Raw genomic sequence first — 18,139 nt, 5'->3', positions numbered from 1 at the left:
CGTTCCATCTACTTACTAAAGTTCTTGTCAATTAATTTGTAATTATTGATGACCATAAAAAATACACTCCACACATCCATAAACAAAAAACTATTGGCATTTTGAAACTTTTTGAGCTGATTCGTTCGGAAGTAACAGTTGTATTTTCTTCCGTAGTAATTGCATAGTCCTATGCATCATAAATATGTTAAAATAATTTTCGTGAATTGAAAAAAAGAAAGAGTTCTAGAATAGGTTAAGTTATAGTTATTAGTTTGGAATAGGATTTAGTCTCTTACTTTCATAAGAATTAGACTTCCTATTGATGTAATAAAACTCCTATTTAAAAGGACTTTTGATGAATAAATCGGGAAGTCATAATTGAGCAAAAAAAACAGGAGATTAGAGTTCTCTCTTCCATTGAACTCTAAGGTTTCAGTCTCCTTTTGAAGAGTTGAAGCTCTTTTAATGAATTTTAAGGTTTCAGCCTCCCTTTAACGAGCTGATTTATATATCGCTTTGTGAATTGATCATTCCCTAAAGATTCATAACAGTTTGGTAATTATCCACTTGTCAGAGAAATTTGTGGATTTTTTTATTTTTATTTGCAAGTTGTTTAATAAACTCAATTTTCCGTGATTCAAGCCAACCACAAATATAGGATTCCTTTTTTTTTTTTCTCATTCAAAAGTAAGGGCTATACTTTTTTATGGCTTAACAAAGTTATGCTACACTGTCGGCTAGTTTCCTCCTAATTTTTATTATTGACTTTGTGTTATGAGATTATTTTTTTAATTAACGCAACTGCAATTAAAGGTCTAGCTTTAACCTTACTTCCTCTATTCACTTTAGTTGTTCATAATTAATTTTTCCCATATTTTAAGAAATATTAAGTATATTTTTTTAATCATGATATCCATATTAATTAGGTATAGTTTTAGTGGACTTAGAAATGAATAATTAATGCTAAAGATAAAACAAAAAAGAAAATTATTTTCTCTTGATATACTAAAATAAATAAATTAAAATTTTATTTTCAATATAATAGACAAGTAAAAGTGAACCATCATAATACTAGAATTCTTCATTGTAATGGACTAATGGTTAGCTTAAAAATGCAAATGTTAAACAAGTTGAGGATACCAAAAACGAATTCCACATTTTATATATCTTTCATGATAAAATTCATATATATGGTTATAGTTATTGACTTTGTCAAAAGTATGCCATATCTGTTATTGGCTACTTGGCTCAGGCATATCATTTCATATTTTAAATGAAGGAATTTATTTGTACATAACTTTACAATTCATAAAAGAATTATGTATTGATAAAATATAAAACTTAAATTATAAGCGATTTATATGCATAGGTCCATGTTGCCAATAACAGTTAGTATGGGACGGACATTGCATGCTTTTGACAAAGTCAGTAACAATAACCTTTTCACACACCCCACACGTGTCATCACCCTTTACTGTGACTTTCAATGTATAAAAGCTCTTCCCATTTCTCACTAAAATATATTCTTCCCATTGCTAAAATTGAATTGAAGGAAAAAAAAAAATCCTCTGAAAATGGCTACTGTTCCTTTGAAAGATGAGCTAGACATTGTGATACCAACCATAAGAAATTTAGATTTTCTTGAGATGTGGAGGCCATTTTTTGAGCAATATCATTTAATTATTGTACAAGATGGTGATCCTTCAAAGACTATTAAGGTTCCTGATGGCTTTGATTATGAGCTCTACAATCGTAATGACATTAACAAGATTTTGGGCCCGAGGGCTTCTTGCATTTCATTCAAAGACTCGGCTTGTCGTTGCTTTGGTTATATGGTCTCCAAGAAGAAGTATATTTTCACCATTGATGATGATTGTTTCGTAAGATCATATCCCCTTAAGAAACTCTATTATTATATGGCGTTTTTAGTTTTTTTTTTTTTTTATATTTTGTGAAAATTGAATTGATAGGTTGCAAAGGACCCAAGTGGTAAAGATATAAATGCATTGGAACAACACATAAAGAATCTTCTTTGTCCATCAACACCCTATTTCTTCAACACACTTTATGATCCATTTAGAGATGGTGCTGATTTTGTGCGTGGATACCCTTTTAGCCTACGTGAGGGTGTCTCAACTGCAGTCTCTCATGGACTATGGCTCAACATACCTGATTATGATGCACCTACTCAACTTGTCAAGCCTCTCGAGAGGAATACTAGGTCGATCTCCTCTTTATTTTTTACACGAATTTCACTTATATACGTAATAATTTTTAAACGGTCTAATTAATGCAAGTTTTAATAAGTTATAACCACTATATATGTCAAAAGTACATTGAATTCAATGATGGGAATATTTATATATAAAAACTTTGTAAATTTTGAATCTGCTTGTGATTGAAATCGTATTGATAGGTATGTTGATACCGTGTTAACAATCCCAAAGGGTACACTCTTCCCAATGTGTGGTATGAATCTGGCATTTGACCGTGACCTTATTGGTCCTGCTATGTACTTTGGACTCATGGGAGATGGTCAGCCTATTGGACGTTACGACGATATGTGGGCTGGTTGGTGCTGCAAGGTTCGCTACTTTTATTATGTGATTGAAATATGTGGATATTTTTACGTGTTAATGCATAGAACTTAAACTCTAAACAAACTGGCAGGTTATATGTGATCACTTGGGGTTAGGTATCAAGACTGGATTACCCTACATCTACCACAGCAAGGCTAGTAATCCATTTGTGAACCTGAAGAAAGAGTACAATGGAATATTCTGGCAAGAAGAAATCATTCCATTTTTCCAGCAAATAAACCTGTCTAAAGAGTCAACTACTGTCCAGAAATGCTATGTTGAAATGGCCAAGCAGGTTAATGAAAAACTTGGGAAAATTGATCCTTATTTTGTGAAGCTTGCTGATGCTATGGTCACTTGGATTGAAGCTTGGGATGAGCTCAATCCTCCTACTAAAGACTCTGCCAAAGCTACCAATGCTGCTTCCAAATAAATCATTTCATAGTTTTTTTTTTGTAACTTCTTAGTTTACTTGCAGTATTTTATAGCTTTGGATTTATATAATTTTTTCGTTGTGTACACACCACCCCTCACACTATAGGAGCTGGTCATGTCCGAAGTTGTTACCAAGTAAGGGATGCCGAAGGCAGGGCTAGTGAACTTGGGAGTTGTAGGGGAAGTCTATATTTGGAGTATTTGTGGGTGTAAAACTCCTCCTTTAATTCTTGTAAACTGTAATAAACCATAGGTCTTCGCTTTTATGCGAAGACCATATGAAAATTTTAATTTACTTCTCTTTTCTACAAAACCTGTGCTTTCTACCATCTATCTTTTGACATACCTGATTAACAAATGATTTATCTAGCAACAATTAATAATATAAGGACCCTTTTTGCATGTTTAGAATTTACTAATCCTAAATCAATACTCAGATATACTAATTAAGAATTCTCACGAACAAATTTGAAGAAATGACCACTCAGTACCATAAACATTAGACAAAACAGATTGCAACTTTCTCTGAATTTAACTCCGATCAGTATCATTTTTTTTATCAATATTACAGAATGATTACTTTAATCGTCAAGCATCAGAAGAAAAATTAACTAATGTTCGTCGACATGGAAGACCAAACAGACAACGCAAGCCATGTTACACAGTAGTTTTCTGATAAATGAAAATCAAAATCAAAATTTAATACAGCAACTGGAATTAAGATTGAAATAAAGGTAAAATGGGAAAAACAAAATAAATATAAATAGCCTTACTACCTTTAAAAATTAAAAAGTACTTGAGATAAACAAGATGAAATCCTCCACATTATCAATAGGCGTTATCACAGTTATCAGAAAGAGGATGGATCTCACTCTGCAAGAAAATGCAGCAGAAGAGATGGATTATGATGGGATAATAACTGCAGACACTTGGCCAAGATATATAAGTTATGAATCAGATTCTTCGGTCTTCTTACGCTTGGCTGCAGGCTCCTCGACATCCTCATGGTTGCTACCATCACCATTCTCATGGTTGCTACCATCGCCATTCTCATGGTTGCTACCATCGCCATTCAATGCTTTAGGACCCAAAAGAGACACATGCTTACTGGTGATCTGCCGGCCTGCCCTTAGTTTTGGACCCCAATTCCTCTCAGGATTAGGGAGGAAACGAGCAACCTTCTTGGCTTGTGCCTGGCTAAGGGATGCAACAGCCCGAGCAAAATTAGCCTGTAATATTACACCAAGATCAATGTTCCAGATATGAGAATTAAAAGATTGTACTCTTGATTGAAAATAAAAAGTGAGTTATCGTACACGTACACACATGTCAACAACTTGTAATGTGTACAAAAAGCTAGAATTTTCATGACAGTCCTATGTGGGTGTTGCTTCAAAATCACAGACCTCAGTGAAAGGAGGAGTCAAGGTAAAAAAAAAAAATTTTTTAAAAAGATATAGTGACTAGTGCAAAAGATGGATTTGCAGCACCAGAACCAAGTCTCCAGTGACATATGGTGATATCTTATACCTAAAATGATTCCCAGGTATTGGAAGTCAAGGAGACGGGTACAGGAATTATTAAGAATATAGACCAGAATCTCACATTCATATTTTGTCCTTTTTTTAAAAAAGGAATATTTTGTCCTTATATTTTACACCTTTATATGTCTAAATTCAATATAGTTTGGACCAAAAAGTACACTTTATGCCATATGACAATGATGCGGTAAAATAATGTCACACTTCCAGAGGGTTAAAGTTCACCTGCAGAACAGGCTCCTTAGCAAGGATCACACTTCCAGACTGGTCAGATGGTTGAGCTTTCACAGGATGATTTCTGACCTGCAAATAGAACGTTATCAGCTAAAGATGGTAGAAGGAGAATGATGTCTTATTGTCAACATATGAAACAAGCAAAGGCGTGTTTTTAAGCTAATACTAAGAATATCAAGCAAGAACTGCCAAAAACAAGCAAATGATTAAAACTTACCCAGCAACGCATGATATCCCAAATAACATTCATAGGAGCATCTGTTTTCAACCCCAAAGGATTCACATGAGTCCCTGATATGCGATATCCTGCGTTTATCACAGCAGAGCGAAATATTACTGCTGAGGGAGAAGTGCATTTCAGTGTTGCACAGAGATTGTGCAAACTCAGAAACAGAGGAATATCAGGTAGTTCCTGCAAAAGCACTCTTTGATCAGAATTTAGAAAACGTCCACCGAAAATAACCGATTAAACTGTCCCTCGTCAATATGATCTGCACTGAATAAATAACTGATTAAACTATTTATCATCAATAGGATCTGCAGTGAATAACAAATGTCTCCAAATAACTAGTGAAGGACAAAAGTTTCTGTACCCCCAAAAAAAATTGGGCTGCTGTGCCAGCAGTAAAAGTCACGCCGTTACTTGTCAAATTCATCAACGTAGAACTGTGAGTAGATTGAAGGACTGACATTCCTAACTGAATTTATATTTCCTTAAAACACGTTAGAAACCCCATTACAAGATCAAGCTTCACATTTGTGGCCATTAGAGCAGGTAAAGTCCTATCGACAAATCTACTATGTCTAATTGTGTTAACTACCTTCTTCACTATTATGCAATATTTCTTCAACAATTGGTACAATTGTTATACCAAAACGAAAAGAAAAGACATAAAAATACCAAGGATTTTCACGCCAACTCAATCTCCTGATCCCGTGCAGAATTACATTCAACAGGAAAGGACAATTGAATAATATGTTATCTTTTCTTTTTTTTTGATGACAAGGGAAACCCGCTGCCGCTACCCTTTGGGTGCGCAAAACCCCTGCTCCAATGCAATAGCTCGCAAACCACATAGGGGAGGTAACCCGCACTAAGCAAGCCCGGTGCGACGAGCTCGACCCAGAAGGCAAACCCCTTGCTTTCGCTGGCAAGGGGTTTCGAACTTGACACCTCCAAAAAGGTTTATGTGCCTCTCATCTCATTGGAAAAGAGTTTAATACTAAATCAGCAACAAGTGAAAAAAAATGTAATTGCTACTTTAATTTGCCAAAAATTTCAAGTAGTTTTCATTTCTTTAAATTATGTAACATATTCTGGATATATTTAAAAGGAATAAAGAATGAAACAGCCTTATGGACAGAGGCATAATATAAATATTAAGGCAAACCACACCTCTGATACAGTTGTCAATACAGCAGAGATCCGCTCATAAGCAGGATAGCGTTCCTTCATTGATTTCACATTTGCAAGCATGGCAGCTACCCATTCTTGATCATGAATGGGGGCAGACCATATGGGTCCACCCATGTTGAATTTCTTACCACAATCACTACACTCTTGAGGAACCGCAGGGCCAAATCCAGGGAGGCATCGGACACTCTTATCCTAGATAAGCAGAAAACTAAAATATATAAATGGCCATATTTGAAAATATGTATTAAAACAGTCTCTACTAAGGATTAAAAGGTACAACTAACTGAACTCATGATCTAAGGCAAAGAGGAGGGACTTCCCCATTGAACATACAAGAATCCAAAAGGGATTCCTCCAAATTCCTAGCAGGTCATGATTCTGGTAACAACATGAAAGAAAGAACAATTGAAGAAACAAGCTTGCAAATAGGATTTAGATCGTGTTACACCCGATCCTGGAGACTTCTAAAGTTGATTAAGGGGTCGTTTGGTACAAAGATGCATAATGCAGGGATTACTAACGCATGGATTAGTAATGCAGGGTTTAGTAATGCAGGGTTTAGTTTTTATCAAGTGCTTGGTTCATTGTTTCCCACCTAACCTTATGTTTGGTTTAAAATCTAGAAAAAATAAATTATTATTATTATTGAGGTGTGATATGTCACTATAGATATCATTGATAGCATGGTATATTTCTATTTTTTTGTTGGTCAAATATACATTAAACTTAACATAGATTTAAGGCTACTTAAATTGTTCAAATACACGAAGCTTATTTTTTTTTTTTAAAAAAACAAATAGTTCAAGTGGTCAATGGACGAACTACATTTAAAAAAAACGAAAAAAATCAACCTAATATAACAAACCAAACACGGAGAAACAAATATTAGTTTGTGAAATCATCAAATTACATGGAACGAATTTGAAGAATTTAAAAGAATATTTATAAATATTCTCATATAAATAAAAAAAATGAACATTAAATTACAAAAAAAATAATTAGGAAAAAATATTTGAGGATAGTTTAGTCATTTAGGGGTCTTATCCAAGGATTGTTAAACCTTGGATTAGTTATCCCTCCCTTTTCTAGGGATAAAATAAGACCTTGTATGAGGTATAACTAATCCATGGATTAGGTTAAATAAAGTAACCAAACAATGTTTTTGTTGGACTAAATTTTAATCCATGGACTATTTTGATTAATACCTCCTACCAAACGGGTCCTAAATGTTCTATTTTCTTGATGTTATCTTCTTCTTTAAGCAAGGAAAATTGATGTTATGATCATCATTAAGCGAGATAAAAAATAAATTATGTGAATTCAGATAACAAAATGCAGCATCTAAGCTTTATCTTAAACGAGGGCCACTCCATCCTCCAGAGCAGATATCACTAGAACCAACAATCCACCTGAGGTCCAAGCATTTCTTTGGCAGGATATGACAAGAGTTGAGGGAAGAATTTTCACACAGTAAGTGTTGGGTTATAAAACTTGTGGACTATGGGCTGATGAAGAACATTAGCAGGTACCATGAATCTGCATCTTTAGGCACTCATTTTTTCATCTACCAAGATTTCTAGATTAGAGTATAAGCTGGTCAATCCAGCACAACCAGCTTGTACGAGTAAGATATTCAAAGATTGTGAATGTAGAAATACCTTTGAGACGGTCCTCCCAACTGTCTGAAGATGAAATGAGTCACAGCCAATGCATTGATAGACATATGAGAGCTTCAAAGGAGTATTTTTCACATCACTTGCAGAACTGCAAGCAATTAGTAGAAAACTCACATCTATAGAGAGAAAGTTGATAACCTATGAAAAATTGGCTAAATTGTAGAAAAGATGAACACTTACGTGTATATACGAACAAAAACGCGAACATAGAAATCCATCTGAACAGATAATACTGGAACTATATATCTCTTATATCGATTTGCATGGCTCTGAAATAAAATAACAAACAAATAAAAAAAAATTAAGAACTAAAAATTAAAGAGGCGCCCGTTATTTAGGATATAGGATTAACAAAAAGAAGCTAATGAACTTCTAATTTCTATACTAAATTATAAGTGACAGATTTTTCTAGTTTGTTGATAAAACTTCAAAATGCTAAGGGCGGCTGCTAATTTTAGGATAATGCAAAAAAGTACGTAAAGAAAGAAATTGCATGAATGTAGCCAGAAATCATTACTCGCTGCTTAAAATAGCTATAAACAAAAAGTTCACAAATGAAGTACCTCAATAGACGCAAGAAGGATCCGCAAAGCCATTTCATGGCAATATTTTCCTCTCAAAGGATAGGAGCCATATCTAGTTGCAGATGAGATCACGTAAGCAGGATATAATGACTAATAAAATTATGTAACGCCATAAGCAAAGGGATTATTTGGTTACTTGGAATAGCAAACTTCTCCATTTGCTGCACATAACACTGCCATATCAGTTGCGGTACACATCAATATTCCTCCATCAGCAACAGATTGAACTGCTGAGTCTAAGAACACAGAAGGTGCTCCATAAGGATCGAGATCAACCTGAAACAACACTAACCAAAAATGTATGAATGATAGCTCAGCTTGAAATAGATATTCATAAAATTATTTACATACAATTAACCCAGGATAAGAAATTTAATGTGTAAACTAAATATCCTGAACATGGTTGACTTACTAATTCAGCACCAAAGAACAACTTTCATTCATTAAAAATGCAGAAGAATATAAATATGATAATTTATTGTATATCATACCACATCAAATTCGTTTGGGTGGGTAAGCATATAAACCCTCGCATCAGCAAGGTGAGACTCCACCTTAGAGCATGCCACTGAACCATTAAACTTTATGTTTCTCCTGCAAGCTTCCACAGAGGCTGCAACATAAGGAATGCCTAGTCAAATACTGGATTGGACATTAGAAGTAATATCTGTATCAAGTTATTATAAAGATATTTTGAAACAAGACAAGTAAATTTATTGGTTAAAGCTTATATAATATTCTCTGAATTATGCCACAGTTTTATCTCATATTTATCACGACAATAAGGAATTCACTTTTATCCTCACATTAATTTACAGTTTTAATACCTAAACAGTAAAGCCAGTACCTGAATGATTTATATAAAACACACTCTTAGGTAGACGTTTCAAATCCATTCCATCAAACATTCTTACTTTTGTGACTGCTCAGTGATCTCTTGACCAAAGAGATGCATTTCTTTTTCTTTTACCATGGTTGGCAGTGAGGGTTAGTGTTGTAACAGCACTAGACATTTTATGCAACACCACCTAAACTGAGATAGAATTACCTTTATCATTGTCAAGGGCCACGACCTGGCAAATTCCTTCTACTTCACGAGCATACCTTAAAGCCCTCAATCCAGAAGCTGAGAGAGCCTGTTACGTCACATTGAAAGAAAAAATTTGGTCAACCACAGCAACAACCTCATTTCTGATAAACGTTTAATAATCAACAAAAAAGGCCAATAAACCTCGAGAACTCGTGGAGGCTTTAGTTCTTCTCGGCCTTTTCCCCGTAGATTTTTAGTCTGTTCCACTGGAATGCTAGATGATTCACCATGGGATGCGTCTTTCAAGACTTCAGATCCATCATTGGATTCACCATTATGCTGCACTGAATCACCTGGGTTTTCCGCTTTAGCATTAGGTGCCTTATTTCCAGCCTTGGTTCGTCTAGCTAACATTGCGTCATGCTCTTGCTTTCGTTGTGATATAAATGTCCTCAAAACAGCTATAGACATATCTCTGTTATTCACCTGTTGCAGGTAGTTTTGGATGAGCTAAAATAAGGTGGCTACCACTGCCCTTAAATGTTACCACATAGAATAGAGAATAAAGGGATGTAACTTTGAACGCTATTAATAAACCACAAAGTGCCATACAAGCAAGAATTGTTTCAGTGTGGCATGCCAAGACCATCAAGGACTAGATATTTGCGTACAAGTTGCCAATAGTCATCTTAAAAGGGCTAAATTACCCTGTCCAAAATATTTACTAGGTGGAAATTCCTGCATGAGTAAGTTACCATGAATTGAGCTGTCACAAAGTCAAAAAGAAAGGAAACGTCTACTACTCAGTTTATCCTAAAAAGATGGTACTAGTTACATTCTGAGCCCATGTTACATGGAGATGTACACATGTAGCAAGAATGATATTTGCAAAGATCCTTTTTAGTACACCAAAAAATTACTAAAATAGAATGTATCACCCACGGTAGATACAACCTGATATCACCAATAAACGAGTAAATGTAATATAGTTCCCAACTACCTCCTTTTCACCGAGAAGAAAGTTAACCGAAAAAAATAATAAGAAAAAAGAGGTTGGCTTTAAGCAATTACATCTGTCAGATGCAACATAGAGTTGAGCAAAGGATCAAATGGTTTGGTAATTCTTCATGAAGGGATGAAATATGAACATTTTGAATCAAACTCAGTATTTTTATTCATCCTTTGTTGTAATATTATCTCGAGGTTTGTAGTAATAACCAGTATATCATTAACTAAAACATGTTGATAATTAACTATTTGATGGGCTGCGTGAACAGTTGAAGCCACACAGAGCCGAAGAAGGATGCATTTTGATAAAGGAATGACATTTTGAAAAATGATGTTATCCAAAAGCCATTCAAGTAATTGTAGTTAAACTGGACTTGTTGACCTCTTGGCTTTTCTGGCATACAAACATACTAAGTAATTTTCGTCTATAAAACCATAATGAAAACGATTTTTTGGTTTTTGCACTCACCTTGGCAGTGGAGTCTGGGGTTTCCATGAGAGATAGTCAAGCACCTAAGAAGCTCCACTCTAGACGAATACGATACAGAGACTTTCCCCAAATGTGATTGGTATCCAATATCACTTCTGGTCTTGGGCTCTTTTATTTGTTCGTCCTGGTAAATACCCCAGGAATGGTGTTTTTTTTTCAATTTCATGATCTACATAATTGTTATATTTATAAATAGATATGTTGGATTAGTCTTATAATAAATATAGTTACATTCAACTTTTTAATTTTTTCCCTCATCTACGGATTTTTCGCCAAAGATTGCACTTCAATAGTGCTTTCTGTTAAATTCCTAGCAGAGCTTGACCTTAATGTTTTTCTACACTGTTCACTTTTGGCAATGTTGTTTTGTCTATCTCTCACACACATTACAAGAACTATGACTCAAGAAGCACCTACATTCAAAACATTGCAAATTCTAGAAATTGTAGAATTTACTAAAAACTTATAGAATGTACAAATGGATAATTCTCTAATAAGACAATGCTATAGATGGATATTAAACTTTGACCAAAAAACGAAATATAAACGGTTGGTTCTCAATAAGAGAACACTCAAGCAGAATTGATCCTTATCTCTCTTCCGTTTGTGCATGTGGTATCTAAGTTTGTCCCAGAGTATCTAGCCAAGAGCCCAAGATCACACACCCATGTCCCTGTTCCTTTAAATTATCTAGTTAAACTCACCCAATATTCAATAGCTAACAAGACTACCTTGGTGGATGCAATATAAGTACAACACAGCTATAGGCAATAGCAGATCAGTCAATTGGCAGACCAAATAGACAGATGGAAAAATTATACGCATTAGCCATTCCACCAGCAAAGCTACATTAGATGTAGCCTGAATGAAATTTCTCTTAAATTTCTATATACTAATATGTAATTAAAAACATGTCTTGTCGCAATAAAAAACTCTTTTGATAACTTGTCCAGTTAACTCTTACAGTAAGGCTTAGGCAAATAGGGAATTAGATAAGCACTTTCATATAAAGCTTTGAAGCATAATAATCTGAAAATAAAAAAAAGACCTGGGAATTGTTGTAGAAAACTTCATTTTTGGCATGCATAAGAATCTCAGCATCTCCTTCCTTGATGATGGTGAAGTCATTGAGATCAAAAGAAGTTCCATTCTGCTTCTTTTCGTCGTCACCCGCCATTGACGGTTTGTGTGATAATGGAGGAACTAACGCCTAATTGCGGCAATTATGATGCTCAAATAAAAAGAAGAATTTTTTGGGGAAAGAAAGTGGAGACAGTAAATATAGTAATGCACCACAAAAAACCCTAGTGCTTCTTCCCCTCTTGGAGTCTTGGGCAGTTGCTGCGGTTTTCCAAATATTCTTTTTTTATAAGGAAAATATTGTAATTATTTTGAACTTACATTATTTTTGTAATTTAAAGGACATTTTTTAAAACAAAAAAATAAATAAACATTTTTTAAAGAAAAATCCCAGATGATAAATTATTATAATTAATAAAATATAAATAACTTTAATATTTGAAGTGTGTGGAAGTTATGATTACTCCTTTATTCCTTTTTAATTGTCATGATAAAATTTCATATAATTTTTAAGCAAAAAATTAATTAGGATGGTTGCTTAACTAATATATCATTAATTATTATTTATTTGTGTATCTCTTAATTCTGCAATAATTAATATTAATGACAAAGTCGGAAAAAATTATTTAATTCTCTCTTAATTGTTTAAATTAACCACTACTCTCTATTCATTTTTACTTGACATATTTAAATTTAGCACATTTATTAAGAAAATAATGATTGATACAGATATTTTATAAAACTATTCCTATTAATTGATGTTTAGTTCTAGGTCTTGAAAAATATGTAATTAATGTTAAGAATATAATATGAAAAAAAATAATCTTTTCTTTCTTGATAAGTAAAATATGACAAGTAAAAATGAACCAAGTAAATATTTTGGAATAATTTTTTTGATATATATATCAATTAAAAGGGGGTGCTTTTGACTTTTTAAGCTTTTTCTTTTACTTTTTGTAATATGTTCAGAAACGATCAAAGCATTTAAAAATAAATTAAAAAATCACAAATTAGGATTCATTTTTGGTTCTTCAATAAATGCACTTCTAAACCACTAGAAAATATCGTACTGATCAAAAAGTTATACTACTATTTTTGTTTAGGAAAAACCACACTCTATATACATTTAAGAGTCAATTTTATGGGTTTTAAATATACTTTTAAAAAATTCTTACTTATAACAATTTATTTACGAGTTATGACGTATCATTTAAAATTAATTTTATTTAAAAATCAATTTTCATTTATTTAATAATCAGAAGTCCCAACACCTAAGAAAGACAAAAATTGTTAGGGTAAATATTATATTCAATTTATTTTCACATTATTAAAACTACTGTTTTTTTTCTAAAAATATCAAATTATTCTTATATTATTTTCGAAATAGTTGTTTGGATGAAACGTGTATGAAATCTGATTAATATGTGTATAATTCTAATTAAACAGTTTATTGTTGGATATTGTATGATTTGTGATATAATAATGGTATACAAATGGTATGAATTGTGTTTTAACAGTAGTGTGATTGTCTATTAACTGTATATACAAAGAGTGAGGATGGCGCGATCAATGAGAGTGAAGTTACTGGTACGGTTGCTAGCAAATTTGGTGGATCTCGCATAGCAAAAGAACATGTTCCGGATACCACCAATTATCCTACACCAAGACCACATACAAGAAATTTGAAATAGTTGATTGCACCTTCTACTTTTTTAGAATTACATGTTTTTTTTTATATATAATTTTTGGACAACTTTTTTGTATTTAAGTATGTGATGATATATAATATCATATGTTTTCTTCCAATCAGATACCATATACATATGAATTACTGTTTGGCTATTATAATTTCAGGATACTAGTAATATACATATTTCATACCATTTGAATTCACTAATTTAAAATATCAGTGTGTATCCAAATTGTACAATTAATGGATGAAACGTGTGTGAAATTTAATTAATATGTGTATGACACTGAATCTAATGTTTGATGGTTGGATATTATATTAATTGTGATATAATTATTAATATACAAATGATATGCATTGTGTGATTATATGAAATTGATTTATACAATTCTTTATATTTATAAATAAAGTGTTTGACAATGCATCCAAGATGGTATAATGCAAACACATGAATAACATATTGTTAACTTGAATCATTCTCTTATACTTCTCAGTTTTATCAAAGTCAAATTTATAGCTTTCATTTTTTTTATTTTAAAGAAATTATTCACTCAACTAGATGATTATTCTAAATTAGGCACAATTAAATTGGTATTCACTAATTTGTTCAAAAAAAAAGTTTAAAGTTTATATTAAAAAGAAAATGAGTAATAATTAATCAAATGAAAATAGTGAAATAAGAGGTAAATTGAATTTCAACTGTTGGTCAACAAAAAGACAAATAAAATTATATTTCAATATTATAACGAAGCTGAGTATGTTGAATTTGTTCCATCTTTTTTTTGTTCGCATTCATTATTGTTAAGAATCGATTAAAAAAAGTTGAGAGTTCAACTAAAGAAATTTATTATGAAAGCAGGTATTGTACGATTTTTTTAATATTTTTTTTTATGAATTTTTTTTTTCATTTTTTACTTATATTTTTTTTGGTATGATTATCCTTTATTACGTTAGCTTGGTAAGAATCTAGATACAAGAAGCGTACATAAAAAAAAATACAGTGGTTAAAACATTAGTTTAAGGGAATCAAAAGTTTTGTACAATTTTGTAAGTTGATTGTTATCTTTTAAATTTGAAATAAATAAATAAAATTGAAATCATTTTCTTCCAAATTAATTCACTTAAAATACTAATCTTCTTGTGTTGTGTTAAGATATTTTTCATTTTTCTCAATTTTAAAAAATTAAAGCGAAAGAGTCAAAGTATATCTCTATTTTCGATTATTAACTAAATTATTTCTAGTCATAATATAGGACCAAATATATCCATGTTGTTATTGAAATATTCAAAATTACCCACTTAAATTACCTATTGCCTTCGGGACAATTGGCGTTCTACAGGAGGTTAAAACTTTGAGAGAGATGGGAGAGATATCTTTTTGTATATCTCGTACAAGACTCAGGCGCACTAAATAAATTAAGGGAAAATTACATGGTCATGTAAATATATATTAGCTAATTAATCATCATAGCTATAGTTTTAGTTAATTACCACTCGCGACAACATTCAGTGATAATTACGTGGATTGGGGTTTCAAGTTTGTATAATTTGCATGTTTGTATAATATTTTTGTATAACTTTTGTATAATATAATTTGCATAACTGTTTAAAGTTCAAATGTTTGAGTTTGTATAAATTTGTTATTTCGAGTTTATACAAAAATAACTCAATTATACAAATGTACCTGCGAATTATACAAACAAGACATTTATACAAACCTACGAATTATACAAATATGCAAATTATAGCTATGAAACATGTACATTGACATGTGTGCTTATTCTCCTTTCTTATATAGTAATAGTATATATTATTCTTATATATAGTTACATAAAGTAATATGACAACATTTTAAATACATTTACAAATAATAGATATATTTTATACAACACCCAGAAAAGGTTACTGGTGCACTTAGTCTCATGATTTAGCACATCTTTTTTTCGTTAAATGGATTTACCTCTTTATTTATCGAAAGCCCATGTAAGGGTGGGCCTTGGTACTTGGGCCCGGCGAGTGTTCAACCGCTAAGAAAGAAAAAAACGAAAAGAAAAGGAAAACTTTTAAAAATAACAAACATTAGGCGTTAAATAGAACTCCTTAATTATAGTTTCATAAATTATAATTCGCAGTTACACTTTAATTTGCTACACATTTGTATTCAGTGTATTTTCTCACGGATTTGGGAGAAAAGATACAAATATAAACTTATTCGTATAAAAATGAATACATATTAGGAGGAGAGAGATGAGCGAGATCGAGAGAGGGAGGAGAGCGAATTGTATATTGTATTTATTTTACATTGTGTTATGTATTTATTTAATGCATAATTATTTTGTATTTTGTATCATTTGTATTCAAAATACAACGAATATAACTATATTCAACCTGCCTTTGATTGGATACAATTGATAAATAGTACATTTGATTGTCTTCGTATGAATACAAATACAACTGGAAAAAAATACAAATATAGTTTTTCGAATACAATTATATAAAATACAAAATTCTCACATATATTTGATTGAATACAATTGATATATAATACAATTGAATGAATTTCTTCTAATTGGCAAGAGAGAGGTAGAGAGGGCGAGAGAGAGGGAGGAGAGGCAAGGGAAAGAGGCTGCTATACAAAAACAACATATAGTGATTTTTTTGTAATTTTTTTAAAATATAGATTTTTACCATAAATATATTAACATTTTTACCTTGTTTCATAATTCCCCCCCCCCCCCCAAAAAAAAAAAAAAAGGAAGGTGAAAAAAGAAGAAGAAAATATATATACTGTAAGATGTTATTTAGAGACTTATTTATTTGGGGGAAGAGCATAACGGGTTATTTTCCCTTTTTTATTTGAAATTGGTTGAAGCAACGAGCGGAAATAATGTGTGTTCTAGTATTCTCTAGAGTCATCTTCTTAGTTGCCATGCACTGATAAAGGGGACATCTTTATTTCACTAACCACACACGTATAGTGAATTAAGTGATTAATACTAATTTATTAATTTGGACCACAAGAAAGTTGAACCAATGATATAAAATATAAAAAAAGTTTGGGAATTACTATATATGCTATTTACTCTTTTCTTGATGCAAAAACGTGAGCTAAAAGTGAATAATAAGAGAATAAGGCAGAAAATACTAAGGGCTAATTACAACTTAAAATAAAATGTGTTGTTGGATAGTTATCTTAAAAATGTTTTAAGTCATAATTTGTTAAATTAGGTCTTAGGCCTAACTCACACCCCAAAAGTTAGCTCAAAGGGAGGAGGATTGTTCAAGCCTTATAAGGAGTCCACTCATCTCATTAACCACCGATGTGGGACTTTTGTCATTCTTTAACACCCCACCTCATGCCCAGTGCTTACCATCTGGTGCGTGGGCAATTTTTGATTTTGGGGGCCCCAACATCGGGTGAGACGGGGCCTGCTCTGATGCCATGTTAGATTAGGTCTTAGGCCTAACTCACACCCCAAAAGCTAGCTCAAAGGGAGGAGGATTGCCCAAGCCTTATAAGAAGTCCACCCATCTCATTAACCATCGATGTGGGACTTTTGTCATTCTTTAACACCCCACCTCATGCCCAGTGCTTACCATCTGGTGCGTGGACAATTTTTGATTTTGGGGGTCCCAACATCGGGTGAGACGGATCCTGCTCTGATACCATGTTAAATTAGGTCTTAGGCCTAACTCACACCCCAAAAGCTAGCTCAAAGGGAGGAGGATTGTCCAAGCCTTATAAGGAGTCCACTCATCTCATTAACCGCCGATGTGAGACTTTTGTCATTCTTTAACATAATTAATTAATGGCACAGTAAGTACACATCATTGCCTATATATATGGCATTACATACTTAAAATATTGAGTTCAATTACCAATTAAATAATGCCACAATATAATAAACTAAAAATGCTACTTGGCTATGGTTACTAAAGGCTGACTGCTTGTCCATCTGATGAGTCATTGGGGCATATTTTTCTTTAGTTATTCTAATGCACTCAAAACGTAAATTGAATTTTACATTTTAATAGACATCCTTATATAAATCAAAATACTAGTGTAACTTACGTACGTACTAAAGAAATCCTAATGTGTCAAAACTCAAAAGGCGTGCATGATTTATAAATAAGATTTAAAAGAATTTTTTTTACTAATATATACTGTATACGTATTGAAATTTAAAGCAAAGACGGAGCTAGTGAGCATTATTCAGCATAATTCAATAAATTTGTTTAAAACTCATTATTTGAGTTTAAAAAATTCACTTAATTTCATATCTATATAAATAAAAAACCCAATAAAAATATTTTTTATCTAACTGGTAATCTAGGAACATTGAAAAGGAGGCAATCTATCCTTTTGCTACTTAACGCCATACTACAAATCTAT

General features: G+C 32.4%; 2 protein-coding genes across 3 annotated transcripts; one reads left to right on the top strand and one right to left on the bottom strand.

The window, feature by feature from the left end:
* The first annotated feature begins 1,519 nt into the window (after positions 1-1,519).
* LOC125811144 (UDP-arabinopyranose mutase 1) lies at positions 1,520-3,113 on the top strand. Its single transcript, XM_049490644.1, has 4 exons — positions 1,520-1,862; positions 1,953-2,203; positions 2,399-2,567; positions 2,653-3,113. The coding sequence occupies exons 1-4, from the start codon at positions 1,557-1,559 to the stop codon at positions 2,992-2,994; spliced, it is 1,068 nt and encodes a 355-aa protein (XP_049346601.1). The 5' UTR covers positions 1,520-1,556; the 3' UTR covers positions 2,995-3,113.
* Positions 3,114-3,651: 538 nt separating this feature from the next.
* On the bottom strand, positions 3,652-12,296 carry LOC125810871 (probable tRNA (guanine(26)-N(2))-dimethyltransferase 1). 2 transcript variants are annotated; one of them, XM_049490366.1, is made up of 13 exons: positions 12,025-12,296; positions 9,680-9,964; positions 9,497-9,584; positions 8,940-9,061; positions 8,585-8,724; positions 8,428-8,500; positions 8,045-8,133; positions 7,847-7,952; positions 6,168-6,380; positions 4,989-5,183; positions 4,763-4,840; positions 3,973-4,225; positions 3,652-3,869 (listed from the first exon to the last, which is right to left on the bottom strand). In XM_049490366.1, exons 1-13 carry the CDS (start codon positions 12,151-12,153, stop codon positions 3,865-3,867), a joined length of 1,776 nt encoding a protein of 591 aa, XP_049346323.1. In that variant the 5' UTR covers positions 12,154-12,296; the 3' UTR covers positions 3,652-3,864. The 2 variants fall into 2 exon arrangements, with proteins under 2 accessions (XP_049346323.1, XP_049346322.1); XM_049490365.1 differs by having other exon boundaries at positions 3,652-4,225.
* Between the last annotated feature and the right edge of the window lie 5,843 nt (positions 12,297-18,139).

Source organism: Solanum verrucosum, unplaced genomic scaffold (assembly GCF_900185275.1).
Source record: "Solanum verrucosum unplaced genomic scaffold, falcon-dt-bn FXZP01000032.1, whole genome shotgun sequence".
Taxonomy (NCBI): domain Eukaryota; kingdom Viridiplantae; phylum Streptophyta; class Magnoliopsida; order Solanales; family Solanaceae; genus Solanum; species Solanum verrucosum.
This window is presented reverse-complemented; position numbering and strand designations above follow the sequence as displayed.